Below are 16,839 nucleotides of genomic sequence, written 5' to 3' on the forward strand. Positions count from 1 at the left end.
TCTTTTTGAGACAGGGTCTCCCTGTAGCCCCAGCTGTCCTGGAACTCACTATATAGACCAGGCTGGACTTGAACTCACAGAGATCTGCCTGCCTCTGCCTCCCAAGTGCTGGGATTAAAGGCGTGTGTGCCACCACTCCCAGCGTGACTTATCTTTTTAAGTAATGTAAATAATATCTTTTCTAATATTGCTCTGTATTTGTTTTAACTCTATAGATGACTTTGAATTGTGAACTCAGCACCATCTTGATTAGTAGTTTCCACTGTATATTTGTGTGTTATTATGTACATTTGATCTTAGCCAAAAGGCTGAGAAACAATTCTATCATTATGTGAATTTTATCTAGTGGAATAATTAAAAATAAATTTTGTTTGAAAAGAGTCAAAAGTATTGCTAGTTAAAGGTGAGATTTTTATCATCTAGAAAATAAGAGTATCAACTTCAAAGACACTTTACCAGGCATCTTTTAATACTATTTACAAATAAAATGCAAGTACATGATCACACACATAGCAGCTTCCCATACAGCACCAATAGGGATTCACTGCAGGATTCTAACCAGGCAGCCCGGACCCAGAGCCCATTTTAACTTTCGTGCTGTGTCACTACATGCTGCATCATAGACTTGATTCTAATTATTGTGATAAGAAATAGACCAGTAGTACTGGAAACTGAAAGGCTCACATTCAAAGGAGCTATTTCATGCATATTTCAAATTCTTTCCCTTCATGATTTTCTTGACTATTGCTCAAACTTTTCAAAGATACCACTCTTCCAAGACAGGGCTAGCCAGATCATATTTCCCTTCACCTTCAAGTTTGGTTTGCTTTAACTGCAAGCATTTTCTCATGATGGCAGGAAGTGTCAATGCCATCTAACAAGGCATGAAGAATGTGTGATTCCAGCCTCTTCTGAAAACTCAAGTCAATGTAGTTAAATGCCCGTTATCTTCGGGTCACCCTTCACTCTTGTGGCCAAAAGAATGCAGCCCTTCCACACAGTTTCCTCTCTGGTTCCTCTCCATAAGATCTACATGATCTGTGTAAATGTATTCCTTTTATTTTTAAAAGGGAATCGATTTTCTTTCTTCTTGCAGAACAACAGATAACCCTTCCAATTTTCTTCTCCAATTAACTAGTGAATTGAATAGGAAAATCTTTATTTTTCTTACAATCAAATCTCACAGTGCACATATATAGACGTGAAAATCCATTCTTTTCATTTAGACTTCAGGTTCATTTGCCAAACAACTTCCAAATCTTTCACTGTAAATGCAATCTATTTAGAGGCTTTTAATAGCCTCTGGTCTAGATTTGTAAAACAAGAAAATAAAAAATAAAGTGCTTCCATGCAGGCAGGAATGTTCCAGGAGAGTCAGACCTAAATTGGAGGTTTTATATTTTTTTCAGTTTAAGAGGATTTAGTGTTAAGTGTGAAAATGAGCCCTCACTATGACACCAGGTTAGGGCAGAGGACTTCATGTCTGAAAGGGGATGTTGCATTCCTGGCTCTGCCCTAAGTCTTAGGTTCTTTGTCTAGAGAATAGGCCCAGTCACATCAATCATGCTCAAGCACAAAGATACGGCAATAGCTTAGTAAGATGGTCCATAACCTATGTTCATACATCTATCATCAGCATAGAATTGTGCAAGTGTATCCTCATCAGAAAAAGTGGTTTCTAAGAGCTTTGTTATTTTTTCCATATACACACATATTGCAACAGGCTAATCTTTAATTCTGAGAAAGGTCTACATGGACAGGAACAAATAAACCTTGGGGAAAGAAAAATAGAGCTCCGTGTGGGGTCTACACGTGATATGTTCAGAGCAAACATTTTAGAATAATTCATTTGTTTTTTATTGTTTCTTGGCTAGGGTTTCTTTCTGAAGTTTACAGATTCTCAGTCCTTTCTATCCAATTTAGACATTTTTTATGTTTTCCTCTAGAACATGCTTGGTCCGTGGATTCCCAGAATGTAATGATTTGCTCTTCTCTATGCTCTGAGCTGCCTCTGGGGGTGAAATGAGAGCTGAGATCTTTGTTGGTGGAAGGCTCTGGTTCTGCAGAAACCCCCTAATCCCCTGTTTACCACAACATGAGTCTATTGCCATAGAGATGATAGCTGAGATCCCACATTCTGCACCACTGGCTTCACAGCAGGGCTGGGTAAGAGGAGAAGCTAGGCTAGCAGGGAACCAGAATTCACCAGAATAGTAGGGACTCTGTTGTCTGGAAAGAAAGGGGAATTGTCCACAATAAAATAAAAATGCATGAATGAGCTATGTTGTTGGGTATGCTGTAGTTTCTTTTCTGTATAATACTGCCTGATGACAAGTAGTAATTTGGAATCTTATGTCATTCAATAGTTTGCTTGCAAAAAAAAGGTCAGCACTTTCCCTTAACTACATTTGTTTCTTATTCGAATAAGAAGCAAATAGATTCTAATTAATCTTGCACAATTGATGTTCTGTGGCCCCTTCTCACGATGCATTGTTTTGTTTATGTGTTTATTGTACGTGTGTCTGGTTTTGTCTTGTTTCTATTAACAGAAGAGAGTGAAGCTGAGCAGGACACTAAAGGTATTTTTTCCTTCTTTAATCTTGCACAATTGATGTTCTGTGGCCCCTTCTCACGATGCATTGTTTTGTTTATGTGTGTTTATTGCGTGTGTCTGGTTTTGTCTTGTTTCTATTAACAGAAGAGAGTGAAGCTGAGCAGGACACTAAAGGTATTTTTTCCTTCTTTCTGAGCTGCTTCTTTTTAAATGCATGGTTCTTTTTAGTTGCTTATTTTCCCTGACCTTCTAAGGATGCTTCAAAGCATCCTTAAGTGCTATTAGTTTATTAAGTAATGACATAACAGAGCATTGAAAGGTGGGCTGCTTTCAAAGACTCCTTATTAACCATTTGCATTTTTTTAGTTAAAAACAAATATGTTTCACCTACACGCATATAAGTGTACCACTTGTGTGCAATGTCCATGGAGGCCAGAAGAGGGCGTCAGATCCCCTGGAAGTGGAATTACCAACAATTGTTAGTCTCCATGTGGGTGTTCTTAACCAGTGGCTGAGCCATCTCCCAACCCGCCCCCCCCATTTACATTTCTTAATTAAACACTGGGTCAGGGGAAATGTTTGAATTGGGTATCCCAAGTTCTGGAAACACAAAGTGAAATGGCGTAAATGAACATGTAAGAGAATTAACCCACACAGGTCAGAGCAGGAACTTCTTTTCTTGAGAGAGTAAGTGCTATTAAGGTTTTAGAGAACTGACTGGACATGATGCCATACGCCTTTAGTCCCAGCACTCAGAAGGCAGAGGCAGGTGATCTCTGTGACTTCAAGGCCAGCCTGATCTACAGAATGAGTTCCAGGATGAGCTGGGCCTACAGGAAGACCCTGTCTCAAAAAGACCCGCCCCCCCAAAAAAACCCTTTTTTTTAGAAAACTGGTAAAACTTTAAAGTGCTAGCTTAAGGTTTTTACTGTTACTAACATTTCAACCAGACAAGGAGTTTTATGCAATTGCTCCAGATCAATAGAATTGAGTTATTTTCTTTTAATTCACGTGGACATGCATATTTTACCAAATATGTTAAGAAAAAAAAGGAACCAGAAACCAAATTTGTCTGGAAAAAACCCTATTGTAGAAGAAATTTCCCATCACAAAAAGCATTTTACATCTTGAATGAGTCTGGTTCTTTGTGCTATTCTGACCTAAGCTTTGACGTTTTGAGGGTAAAATTCACAAGTTCTCATGTAACACAGTTTGACTCTAGGGATTCACCTTGGGCTGGAATTATTTAAAACAGTTCTTTCTTGTCTTACAGTCACAAAGTAAGTAGACTGAGTATCCCTTACCCAAAATGCTTGGGGTCAGAAGTGTTTCAGATTTCAGAGTTTTTCAGACTCAGGATTATTTGCATAGACTTTACCAGTTGGATATCCCTAATCTGAAAATCTGAACTCTAACCTGTGTCTAAATTGAAACTTGAGAGTTAGGTTGGCATTCCCAAAGTTTCAGAGTGGTTCCAATTTTAAAATTTCAGATTAGGGACAGGCACTATGTTAGATTCTTGCCTTGTGACTGTGACAGGGTAACTGACAGCACTTTAAAGAAGTTTATTGTGGCTCAGAGCTTCAAGGAATGCAGTCCACTCTGGCAGGGAAAACTCCGCTGATGCAGCTCTGTCTACAGCTGCAAGTGTGGGAGATAAAGCGCCTCAGTAGTCAGAAAGCAGAGGGCTTAGGCCAGTACCAGAAATGCACATAACCCTTGAGGCCCACCCCTAGTGACCCAGTTCTGCTAGCTAATCCGCATGTCCTAAAGAATCCAGAAACGTCCAAAACAGCACAACCAACTAGGCACCATAGACTCAAACACATGAGCCTGTGGGGGACATTTCAGACTCAAAGCATTCCAGAGTTGCCCAAACTGTATATGAAATGTTTTCCTTCTTCTATATATCAGGCTGTTTCCAACAGAAATCAAGTAAAAGCATTTAACCTGTACTCTGGGTTACATTTTAGTCATCTACCTTCTCCCTTTATTTCCTGTCAGTTATTCTGGTTTGAAACATTTGAAAAACTCTTCAAAGGAAGATAGAAAATAATAAAGAAGGAAAAGAATAGGGGGAAATAAAATGTGTGTGATCTCACTGAATCTTTTAGAGACTGACCAGAGACTTAAAAATTCCTCTAGGCCTGCTTTGTTGACTAGGAGAGAGAGACAGATGATCCATCATTTCAGGACTCAGTTTAGGTCTCTGTTCCCTGAGTCTCTCATGACGTGACAAGGACAATTTCAGAGTGAATGATGGCTTTGTCGCCTGAACACACACTACCTCTTAATCAATAATAAAACTGATTATGGATCTGAAAGTACTTTGAAAAACTGGAGGTGGTAGGTTTGGGGGATGAGACAGAGGGAACATGGCTGTGTTTGTTATAAAGAACTTGGGAATTGCTGCTCTTAAGCACAATTTTGATGTAGGAGCCTCAACTTTCAGATAGCTCTGCAAATCTACCCAAAAGAAATAAAGCCCAAAACTCATGAATAGATTCCATGAGACAGAATCCAAATATTAAACTTACTGCCTGTGTCTATTTTTCATGGTGTTGGTGGATAATAATATGGCTGCCCACAGGAAAGTGGATGAAAAGGCTCCCACAGTGAGTTGGAGAATGATAAACAGGCCTATGCACAGCAAAAGGAGTTATAAAATGTCAGAAGAGTTATTACCTTCTTCCGAATTACAAAATAATTTTAAACTCCTTCCATGAAGCAGTTTACTTGTTTATATAACAAAAATATGCATATTTTATTATATGCAAACAAAATGAAAAATAAAGATAGACATTTTGTTGGATAAGAAACATATCATGTTTTTTTAATTGATAACTTAGAATGTATTTTCAGTTTGTGCCTACCCACTAAAGCAATGGGATTCACTATTGAACTATATCCAAGTTTATTATTGCAAGTGTCTAATAATCCATGGAAGGTAGTTGGACATTTATGTTTAATTGCAGCTGATAGTATTGTCGCCAGTGCTTGCTAAAAGGGTTGAAATTTCTCTTTGACTTTCACATTTAGAACTAGAAACAAATATAATTTATTAAAGATACATGAGCTTTTTTGCTAATAAAGCTGGATTGAGAAATAAAACTTCCAAGTCCAACTAGTGACTGGACCATCATAACTTTGTTGGCTCATTCTTCTTGCCCTTCCCAACTCTTTCATATTTCACATGTAATAAGTGGATAGCCAGGTCCTGACCTGGTGAGCTTTCTACCACACACACTCCTTTCCCTTTGTATAGGAAGGATAAGTGGGAAGGTGATGGTCAAGAAGAGCTGAGATACACATACTCAACACAACGCCCTTCCCTGATGTCATCAGAGAAATCACTCACTCACTCAGTTATTCATTCACTTGTATTTATTGAGCACTTACCCTGTACCATGCAGGTCTCATCTGGAGGTAGATTTGGATTCACAGGCACATCAGTCATCCAACAGTGATGGATAAAACAAACCCAGACCTTGTTATCCTTGCCTCCCAAGGAGAGGGACAATTAACACACAGATAAATAGATCAGCAGTTGTCAAGTAGTGATGAGTATTGTGGAAAAATATAAGCAATAAGGGGATGAAGATGAGAGAAAGCTGTTTGCTAATAAGACATTTCAATGGAAACCCAGGAGACTTAAGCGACATTTGGGCCTTCCTTTGAGAGCACAGGGACAGTGAAAGGAAGAGTTGAAGGGACCTTTCACTACTGAAAAAAGAGGGTAGAGTCTTTATTTTCTGGAGAGAATGTGAGGGTGTGGGGAAAACCAGCCTCACTGCAATCCCTGGTGTTTTTTGTAACACTGCACTTAACAATGAAACTAGTTTGGGGGAGAATAGCAGTTTATTAGTAGTTTTATCTCTTCAGAGCAATGCTCTTTAGCATGCCCTGCTAGAGCCTCTAGAAGGTTCTGAAATGGGGTGGAGCAGGGAATCCTGTAAGTCTGATATCATGAGAAACTGTGGAAGACTAACTGATTTATTGACTATCTCACATTGTGCTTAGCCGTGTTGTGCAATATGGCCTATGGACCATCAGAGGTTTTGCAATGAGCCCAAATGATATTCCAAATAATGGAAGAGCAGCCAAAAGAAAAGCTGTAAACTAGAACACAATAAACCCACCCTGATTACTAGATTTCTAAGGAGAATGTAAAGTTCCCAAATAAAAACATTTGCCTCCATAAATCAAAACAGGGAACGAGAGAAGCCATCTAAATTTCATACTTCTGCAGGTGTTTGTTTTTTGGGGTTTTTTTCTTTTTTGTTTTTTTTGTTTTGTTTTGTTTTGTTTTGTTTTTATTGTGCTCATCTCCTGTCAGAAGGCTCTTGTTCAAATTCAAGGGCACAGTCAATCTTCTTAGAACACTTTCCTGGTATGTATGTGATTGATTATCCAACTCCAAGCCTCTCAAGAATCTCACTTGTTTCAATGCTCAGAGCAATGGGCGTCATGTGGTATTAATTACAATGGACTCATACTCAAAACCCATAGTGCTAAGCCGGATAAGAACTATCCAGCCAAATGCTACAGGCTTAAATCTAGTGCATAGTCTAGGTCTCCATTATTGTCACCAGAAAACATTAAGAAGAGGATCTGGATGCCACTTGCTAGGATACCAGACAGCCTAGGTTTTCAGTCAAAAGTCCACACAGCCTTTGAACTCAGACTAAGTTGGGAGGACAAGCATCCAAAGAGATCCCTACACAGTGTTTGGATGATATGTCTCTTAAATTTCTTCCAGTCTGTAACAGATCACGCCCCCTCCACACTATTTATAGAAAGAACTAAATAATTTGCCATTTTCAATTTCTTGCATTCTGAATTTGATGGAAACAATTGCCAGAGGGTTGTTTAGCATGTTCTGGAACTTTGTGTTTATAGATTGTAATTAGACACAAGGCTTCCTAAAACCAGGTTTTTTTGTCCAACATTGTAGCCCAGGTTGGCCTCGAACTTCTTGGAACTCCTGATCCTCCTGCTTATGCACACACACACACACACACACACACACACACACACACACACACAAACAGAAAAAGAAAAAGGGTTCAGGCACACAAGAGGAAAAGGAGATTTTGATTCCAGTGAAGAAGGCAGCCCAGCACAGCTACCCTAGGACATGTGCTGACACAATGAACACGAACCTGCTTGCCTCTGACTTTTCCTGCTTGTAAACCTCACTGCAGTGTTAAAGCTTTGTGCCCCTCCACCCAGTTCTAGGATTAGAGGTATATACCACCATACCTGGTTTATGTGGTGCTGGAGACTGAATCCAGGGCTTCATACATCTTAGACAAGCACTATACCAATTGAACTGTATCCCTAGCTGTATCTCTCAATTTTGGTTTTGAGAGGCAGATTCAACTGCATGTTTCACAGCCAGTATTTTTTAATTTTATTTTTTAACTACCTGTTGCCTTTGAAGACAGCACTTTGGTTGCTCTTCTAGTCTCCTGGCTTTTGGAACCAACATTTATATATTTAAAAGGCTCTTCTTTTCCTATCTTACAATCCTCAGTATCAAAAGAGAAGAAAGCAAACTGACTCAAACTCACAAAAGGATCCTGCTGTTAAAAAAATCACATTTTTATCTTGGATTATGTAATTCTTTCCAAGAGATTATCAGCAACCAGATCAACTCTTAATGAACTCCAAACTTGCTCTGATTGTTCTGTGAATCCCCTGCCTAGTACACACTATCTCTCTATAACTTTGGAATCTAAACTCCATGAATTTCAATGAACTAGAAGAACTTCAAGTACTGTGTTAACTGAGATTTAGACATGTCATATTCTGGCCTTAAGCCCTAGAAACCAACAGACAAGAAATAAAATATTATATTTACAACATATTGGGAAACCATCTATTATTTCATAATAGCTTTAAAAAACTGGATTTGACAGCAGAAGACATATGAGACCAGGCTAATTACCCATCACTGTTAATATTTTGAAGAAGCAAATCAAATTAAAAGGGATTTGTTTTTCACATCTATAAAGAACAGCAGAAATCTGGTCCTTCTTAGAATTTTTTTCTAAATTTGCTTATTCTGTGATTCTATTTTTAAAAATTTTGATTTATTTATTTTTATTTTATGTGTATGAGTATATCACCTGCATGTATATAAGTGCATCCATGTCATGCAGTGGCCTCGAAGGACAGAAGCAGGCATCAGATTCCCTGGGACTGGAGTTGTGGACAGTTCTTAGCTACTATGTGGGTACTGGGATTTGAACCTGAGTCTTCTGCAAGAGCAGCCAGTGCTCTTATACTCTAAGCCATCTCTCCAGTCCAGTAATTCTGTGATCCTAAGTACTCTCCGGTTTCTTGTTAATTCCAAGCTTCAACTTCACTCTAGTTAAAGGTAAAGCTGACAAGTCCAAAGAACTTGTTTTTTAATTAGTGAAAATGTGTTACCAGAAAGAAATGTAAATTATTTTCCTCCCCACATTTATCTAAAATATTGTTTTCCTTTATGCCCAATATATCACCTCATTGCCTGAAGTGTGACAGATTTTAGTCTTTCCTCCCATTTTGATAGAGGTGAGGATATAAAGTATTAATTAGTTATTTCTTGAATTCACTGAAACAGTCCTGTGTTCATTTTACCATGGATGTTTCTAAGCACTGGGTACAGTGAACAAGCAGCTAAGACAGTCCAGTGGGAAAGGTGAATAACAGATAAACACAAAGTAACCAAGGTAGTATCAGCTAGTAGTAAGTCAGTGAAGATAACAAAACAGGATAACAGAGATGAATGTATGTTGAGTGATTAAAGAGGGCCTTTCTAGGAAATCTTCCCTTAAAAAGAGACCTGAATTATATACACAAGGAATTCACCATGTGAAGACCTGGGGATGAAGGTTCTAGACTGAGGAAGAACAGCATCAAGCTTCTGTGCTGGAAGCAAGCTCAATGTGTCCTGGGGAGATGAGCAATGCAGGATCCTGGCCAAAGACTTCAGAGGCCGGGCATGGAAGCCCAAAGGGTTGATCACACTCTCCTGGTCGGGGGGCGGCACACAGTGTGAGTGCAGTTATTAAAGTCCACTCTAGCTTGGCCATTCCATAATGGACAATCTCTCACACTCACACCTTTTGTCTTTCTAACAGTTTTTGCAAGAATCCTGCGGGCTCCTGAATCCCACAATGTCACCTTTGGCTCCTTTGTAACCCTACGCTGCACAGCAACGGGCATCCCGGTCCCCACCATCAGCTGGATTGAAAATGGAAACGCTGTGAGTGTCATGTGACTGGGAGCTTATTTAGGGAAGACTCACCGGTGGCAAACGTCTGGACACATCATGTTCATGTAGTGCTTCCATGGTCTGTAGATCTATCATCGGTCTTACTTCCACCATCTTTGGAAACTTTCCATTGCCATAGAAACCACTGGGGGCTTATTTTCCTGTATCACGGGTAGCAGTCAAATACTTTCTTTGTTTTTTTGTGTAAAATAGAAATAGTTATAACCCATGCTCACAAGTAAAATAATTTCCATAAAATGAACCAGTGAACCATCAGCTCACTGCTAGAGGCTACTTTGATGACAACCCCAAATTAGAACCTATCTCTGCCAGCTCAATATACTTTTCTTCATTTTTAATGGTGCTAATAATAGCTAATATGATTAGAGGATTATTTTGAGCCAGTCCCTCCTCTAAGCACTTTACACATAAGCATGCACTTACTCATTTTATAAATGCATTGAGCCTCTGAGCATTGAGTACTATTCTAGGCCTTGTTGAAACAATAGCAAGCAAAACGGGAGACTTTCCTTGCTGTCCGACAGCTTCCATTCTGATAGGAAAGGACAGACAATAAAATTAAACAGATTTGATGTGGACTGTGTCAACTACTACAAAAAAGAATAATAAGTAAGATGGGAAAAGAGAAAGTTTGATCATAGGTGACCGATTCCATTCTCAATAGAGCAGTTGAGTCTCATTGAGACAAAGACATCTGGGGAAAAATCTAAATGTGATGAGAAAAGACACTATGTAGACCGTGTGGGAAGAAGGTCTCTGAGATAAGGGTGTGCATGGTGTGTTGGAGGAGCAGCAAGGCCTATGTGGTTAACACGGAGTGAGCATGGAGATAAGGAGTGCGTGTGGCCACTAGGGGTCCTAGAGGCCTGTGCAGGTTCCTGAAGCAACTTTGATTTCTATTTGTCTGCCGTGGAATTGATTCAACTGCAGGTATGTTTCTTGTCTCTGTTTTTCCCACTGATTCTTATTCATTGTGCTTTGTTCCCTCGGGTGCCTACCTATCTTTGATTACTTACTATTCATTGTACTGGAATAAAACTGTCAAACTAATGTGGGTCTAGAGGAAGGTACATTCCTCTGGAAAGAAGTTTTGCTTGATTCTGCAGGGTCTAAGTTCTGCTACTTGTCTTGAGCCACTTTAAACCAAGCTCAAGGTTTTAAGCTCCTTGGAAGATAATGTGAGCTGTAATACTTCGTATGGAATGTTTCACTTTAGCTCCCATTGATATACTCTGATGCCTAGTTTGTGGAGATCATACTTTTCTGTGTCTCTAATTATTCTCTATAGTGTTAAATGAGCTCCATGTTTTTATTTTATTTTATTATATTTTTATGTGTATGCTCCATGTCTATTTGTGCACCATACACATTCATTGCCTATAAAGGTCAGAAAAGGGCATCCGAGTTCCTGAAACTGGAGTTACTGAAGGTTTCCAGTCTCTTAATGTGGGTGCTGGGAGCCAAACCCAGGTCCTCTGCAAGAGCAGCAAGTACACTGAGCCATCTCTCAAACTATGAGTTTTAATTTGTCTTTTCACTCCTTAAGGGCATCCAAAAGAAAGCTCAAACCTTCTGAAGTTGGGAAGTCTCTCAGGGGAAGAATAATACCCTAAGGTTTTTTTGTTTCTTTGTTTGTTTGTTTTTGTTTTACATATGTTCAGTTTTTTTTTTCTTTTAATGTAAAGTTTCATCTGAAAAATCTAGTTTCTCAGAATCTGAAAAGGGAACCTAATCAGAATTATTGTTGTCATTTTGGGGGGCACTGTCCCCTTATTTATTTTTTTTTGTACTTACTATCTGTTTTATAATTGCCTTTATGAGCTAAACAAAAATATTTTCTTAATGTCATAATTGCTTTTGATGTACATGTATTTAAAATAAATACAATACTTTGTCATCAATTATATCAATTCCTGATTTCACTCTAACTGGTTTCCCTTCCTTCCACAAGGCACTGCTTTTCTTGTTTCACTGTGCAGTTTCATCTTGTTCTATTTTCTGGTCAGGATTTATTGTATCCATTTTCTGGAGCAGGAACAGTCTGTTCTTTTAGTGGGCTCTCATGATCATGTTTCCTTGACAGACGTGCCAGCCTTATGGAATTGACTGGCAAGTTTGCATATTTTTCATTGGTGCAGAGCCTGAAGTAAGGACGGTGAGATGCAAATCTCTCTTAAATTCAGAAGTGTTTTCCGCTGCTCTACCTTTGAAGATAGCTTCTCTCTCCTCAACGTTCTTTCTAGTCAGACTCCTATTCATTGATTTTTTTCTCTGGGATGGCTCCATTGTCAACTTGACTAAGTTTAGAATCACCAAGGAAATTGGTTAAACACATCTCTGGGTATACTTGTGAGTGAGGCCCTTTGCAAAGAGTATTAACTGAGGCAGAGGTTGGGGATGAGACCCACTCTGAATGTTGAGTGGCACTCTTCCACGGGCTCAGGGCCTGGATAGAATTAAAGAGGAAAAAGGAAACAGCCTGCCTAGCTACTCCATTCCCTACCTCCTGGTCCTCTGCAATGTGAAGTGGGCTGCCCCACCATGCCACTCTTATAGCAGTGGGATGAACCTCCTGAAATTGTGAGGCAAAATAAATTCTTTCTCCTTTAAATTGCTTCTGTCAGGTATTTTGATGACAGCAACAAAAGTAAGTAAAACACTCTGAAAACTTCCATCTTTCTTTATTGAAATTTTTAATTTACTTTTTAGAATTTTATGTACATGAGTGTTTTGCCTGCATGTATGTAAGTACACCATGTGTGTGTAATGCCTGTGAAGGTCAGAAGAGGGCGTCAGATCCCCTAGAACTGGAGTTACTGTTGGATGTTAACTGCCATGTGGGTGCTGGGAACCTAACCTGGGTCCTCTACAAGAGCAGACAGTGCTAACCACTGAGCAATCTCTCTTCAGATCTACTACTCAATCTTTCTGGTTTTTTGTTTGTTTGTTTGTTTTGGCTATTTTTATGGAGGGAAATGTGGAGCTTTACTTAATCTATCAAACTCTTCTCGGGTTATAATGGTCACATAAGTGTGTCTCATGGGAATTTCCAGCAGAAAATCTCATTCACAACCTGTAGTTCCTCTAGTTCGTGAGCATAGGCCTCAGCCTTGAGCAGTGTGTGTACATATTCTTCCAGGACTTTACCATGATAGTTCATTTTAATTGTCAACTTGACTGGCTTTTTAGGATTACCGAAGAGACACACCTCTGAGTGTGTCTGCCAAGGCATTTTCGGAAAGGATTAACCAAGAAAGGAAGACCTACCTTGAGTGTAAGCAATGCCAACCCATGGGTTTGGGGTCCAGGACTGAACGAAAAGGAGAAAGAGAGCTGAGCACCTGCACTCATCTCCCTCTGCTTCCTGACAATGCACACAGTGTGACTAGCCACCTCACACTGCCACCGCCATGCCTTCCCCTCTGTGATGCCGCAACCCTTTCAAACTGTGGACCAAAATAAACTTCCTCCTTTAAGTTGCTTTCTGTCAGGCATTCGGTCAGCATGATGAGACAGCTGACTAAAATTCAGTAAATCTCTAAGCCAATTACCTGATCTTTGAAATCTCCATGATTCTCTAGGGCCAAAGATTTCCATTCTCTTCTCCATAGACCTTTTCTTTAGTGAACAATTTTTGTCACTTATTTGATGCTGATTTGTTCGCCAATCCAACTACATCTCTTTTTATCTTCCAAAAATTGCTGAAAATGCCTTTCTTTGACTTTGGTTCCTTTCCATCTTTCCTTGAGCATGTGTTGTTTAATATTAGACTTCATTTGTCTGCTGGGATTTTAGAAAAAAAATGAAAGTTAAAAGCTATGAGCTAAGATTATGATCATCATCATTCAGGTATTGAACAGGTATGACTTACTGTAGTATAAACTGGATATTATTTTTTTTCTTTGACCTTTAAATTTTGTCCAGCTGACTCTTTCTCAAAGGGACACATTCATGGTTCTTCAGACATTCAAAGCAACACCAGGATATTCTTTCTTCAGGCTGTCCATCTTCTGCTTAGTCCCCCAGTTTGTATGATGGAAATCTGTCTGATAGAGTCTAATCAATCTGTTAAAGGTCCTCTTGGGAAGACTAAAAGTAGCTCTAATCAGGTCTTCTATTGAACTTTTTTATCTAGAAACTCTGTGAGTCCAGCTCATCAGATGGCATGACCTCCCGTTTGTTTCTTCCTCTTGAGCAGCTGGGAAGCCCCTTTCTACCCTTTAGATATTTGTTCATCATGTCTCCAAAATGTAGATGTGTTGGATTCCCAAGATCACATTCATGTTTGAAGCTTCTTCTAAAAGACCCACAGAACTCATAAAACTGGTTATAGTCATGTTTATAGTTAATCACAGGAAAAGGATACCAATTAAAATCAGTACAAGGGAATCGGTCTTCCTATCCATGCAAAGCTGCACAGACAGCATTTAATTCTCCCACCAATGATACATGACAGCCTAGATGAAGGAAGTTCACCCTGGCTTGGATGCTCCGAATGTGTTCTAAGCATCTACTACATAGATGGAATGCTCACACGACATGTCACACCCTAGCTAGTCACTGGCTCCAGAGGTCACACTGACACAAGAAGACCTACTAAACCAAGTAAACAAAAGCAGCTATTTCCCATCATTTACTCTGTAAATGTAATCAGCTCTCTGGCATGCCCAAGCTCTCAGGGAATCATGAGCTCTCTCAGGTAGGATGTTCAAAGTGGTAATAGGTCATCTGACAGAGGCCAGTCAAAGGGCAGGCCTCTATTTGTAATGTACAGGGTATGAGTACCAGGAGTGCATTGAATTGATTCTTTAATCTTTTACTTCACAACAAAAAACATTTGTCAACTCCCACTGCCATATCAAGGATATTCCATCATATTTTAAAGGGAAATTGTGGGGCTGGAGAGATGGCTCAGTACTGGTTGCTCTTCTAGAGGACCTGGGTTCAATTCTCAGTACTCACATGGTGGCTAACAACCATCTGTAACTCCAATTCTAGGAGATCTGATACCCTCTTCTGATCTTTGTAGGTATTGAAGGACACAGGTGCACTTACATGCAGACAATACACTCATATACATAAATTAAAATAAAATAATATTTTTTTAATTTATTTAATAACCACATTATTAGAAGTATTTCATTACAGCTTTAACATATTCAGTAACAATTTCCAGAGCAAGTGTACATCTCTTTCAAAAGTGGCTGTAAATGTTTAGGTTCACAGTTGAATTAATACAGTTATATAATATTGAACTCACTAAAGACCCTGCAAGAGATAAAACTGAATGAGTTTTTAACCTTTAAAAAAAATCTCCATTTAATTTTAATATATGCTGTTTCCTACAGAAAGACTCATTTTAATGCTATTAACACTTAGGTGTTTGCACATGTGTCTCTAATCTCTATGTATCTGATTATTACTAATCACAGTCAGTTACACTTGGATCCTTGGCATCTGAGCATGGTCATCAGGTAGATTTCAATGGTAATATTTATAACTCTACTGATTAACATGAAGTGAATTTTGTTGCTTCCTCCTCAAATATGTCTTTTTGTAATTTGTTGATTTGTTTGTGTGTATATCATACAGAACATCCCAAACAATCTTATTCATCTATATAACCACTTCCCAAATGGTACCCTCCCAATAGCTCCCCCCTCTCATTGGAGGCCATATACTCTGTCATCCCTGTTACTGTCTACTGTGTTGTCAGTGTCCCCAGCCATTCCCCAGTGCTTGTCCATCCACTGAATCTAGTCAGCCTATCTAGAGTTCCTTGTTTTAGAAAGATCAGCTGTTCCTCATCTAGCAGCAATCAGTTGTCAATAGTCCTTTAGATAAGATTGGGGTCTGCTGTTCATTTTCCCAGTTCTATGCTGGGTAACTGTCTGGGAGTCTTTTGGACTCCCCCTGGCCAATAACTCAAAGGAACGTATCTCCTGTCTGGCAATGTTTCTTGTTATGTAGCCTTTAGCTATACATATAGACTCTTAAAGAATTATATTGACCCTTTTAATATTGGGCTATATTTTCCTTTTGGATGTTTAAGGCCCTACAATTGATCCAGATAAACCAATTTATTTTTACTCTTAAGGTCGTTTGAGGATCTGTTCATCAGGGGTCACATGGGCTTGGGAGGAGCCCCTGGCACCTTTCTTTTACCAGTTCCATCTATCTGAAGATAAGTCAAAGGTCCTGCTCACCATGGCTGGCTTTGCTTGGAAGCATGGAGGAAATGTTTCCTCTGTGTTGACCCTCCTCTTTGTCGACTGGACACTGGTTCAAGTCCATCTAGTGTTGTCTCCACAGCCTCCTTGATCAAAAGGACAGGTGACTCACCACAGTTACAGGACATTTTGAGAGATGCTCATACTCCTCTGGAACTTAGTCGACCTAGGAGGGCAAGAAGCAAAAACTGTCCTTTATGTCCCTCTGACCAAACTAGTATAGGCCTCAAAGTATGGCTGTTAAACATCCAATGTTAGTTCCACCAGTCTGTTACTTTTAATTACCATGTACCATGTAGGTAGAGCTTGGGCAAAGACCAAACATTCACCAAGAAACCTTGCCTAGACATATATTATATTATTTGATCTAGTTGTATGTATAATTTGTCAGTAGGTTGTTAGACTAATATGGTTCCCTCTTTTTTTTTTTTTTAACTACCTAGGCATTATTTATCTCTCGCATTGTCTAACCCTTCCACCATGGTTTCCCCATTTAAGGTGCCCCCATTTTTCCCATTTCTCCCTTAATACCCTTCTCCTAAGCTCATACCTCTCTTGAGCTCCTTCTTTCCCTTTATCCCCTAGGTTCCTTGTATACCGTTTCCTCCCCCCTCCCTTAAAATAACCCCATTTTTATCATATCTCCCTTATTAAGGCCTGTTTCCTACTGTTCTTCTCTTTCAGGTTATTTCTTTTCCTTTACCTCCCTGGTTCCTTTCCATTATCCTGGTTCTTGTAGTTGTGTCTGGATACATACTCACTTATCAGGA

The 16,839-nt window shown here is 39.3% G+C and overlaps 1 protein-coding gene across 7 annotated transcripts in view; it reads left to right on the forward strand.

Moving 5' to 3' along the window:
- The window catches only part of Musk (muscle associated receptor tyrosine kinase), a 113,096-nt gene that overhangs the window by 43,047 nt on the left and 53,210 nt on the right, over positions 1-16,839 (forward strand). For 4 of the 7 annotated variants that reach the window (XM_008831112.2, XM_008831108.1, XM_008831107.1 and 1 more), the window contains exons 6-7: positions 2,550-2,579; positions 9,685-9,809. In XM_008831112.2, coding sequence (XP_008829334.1) covers positions 2,550-2,579; positions 9,685-9,809 — 155 coding nt within the window. The remainder of the gene's footprint in view (positions 1-2,549; positions 2,580-9,684; positions 9,810-16,839) is intronic. The other 3 variants (XM_008831110.2, XM_008831113.2, XM_008831111.1) reach the window with 1 other exon arrangement.

The sequence above is a fragment of the Nannospalax galili genome, unplaced genomic scaffold (genome assembly GCF_000622305.1).
Source record: "Nannospalax galili isolate Female #2095 unplaced genomic scaffold, S.galili_v1.0 scaffold1255, whole genome shotgun sequence".
Classification (NCBI taxonomy): Eukaryota; Metazoa; Chordata; class Mammalia; order Rodentia; family Spalacidae; genus Nannospalax; species Nannospalax galili.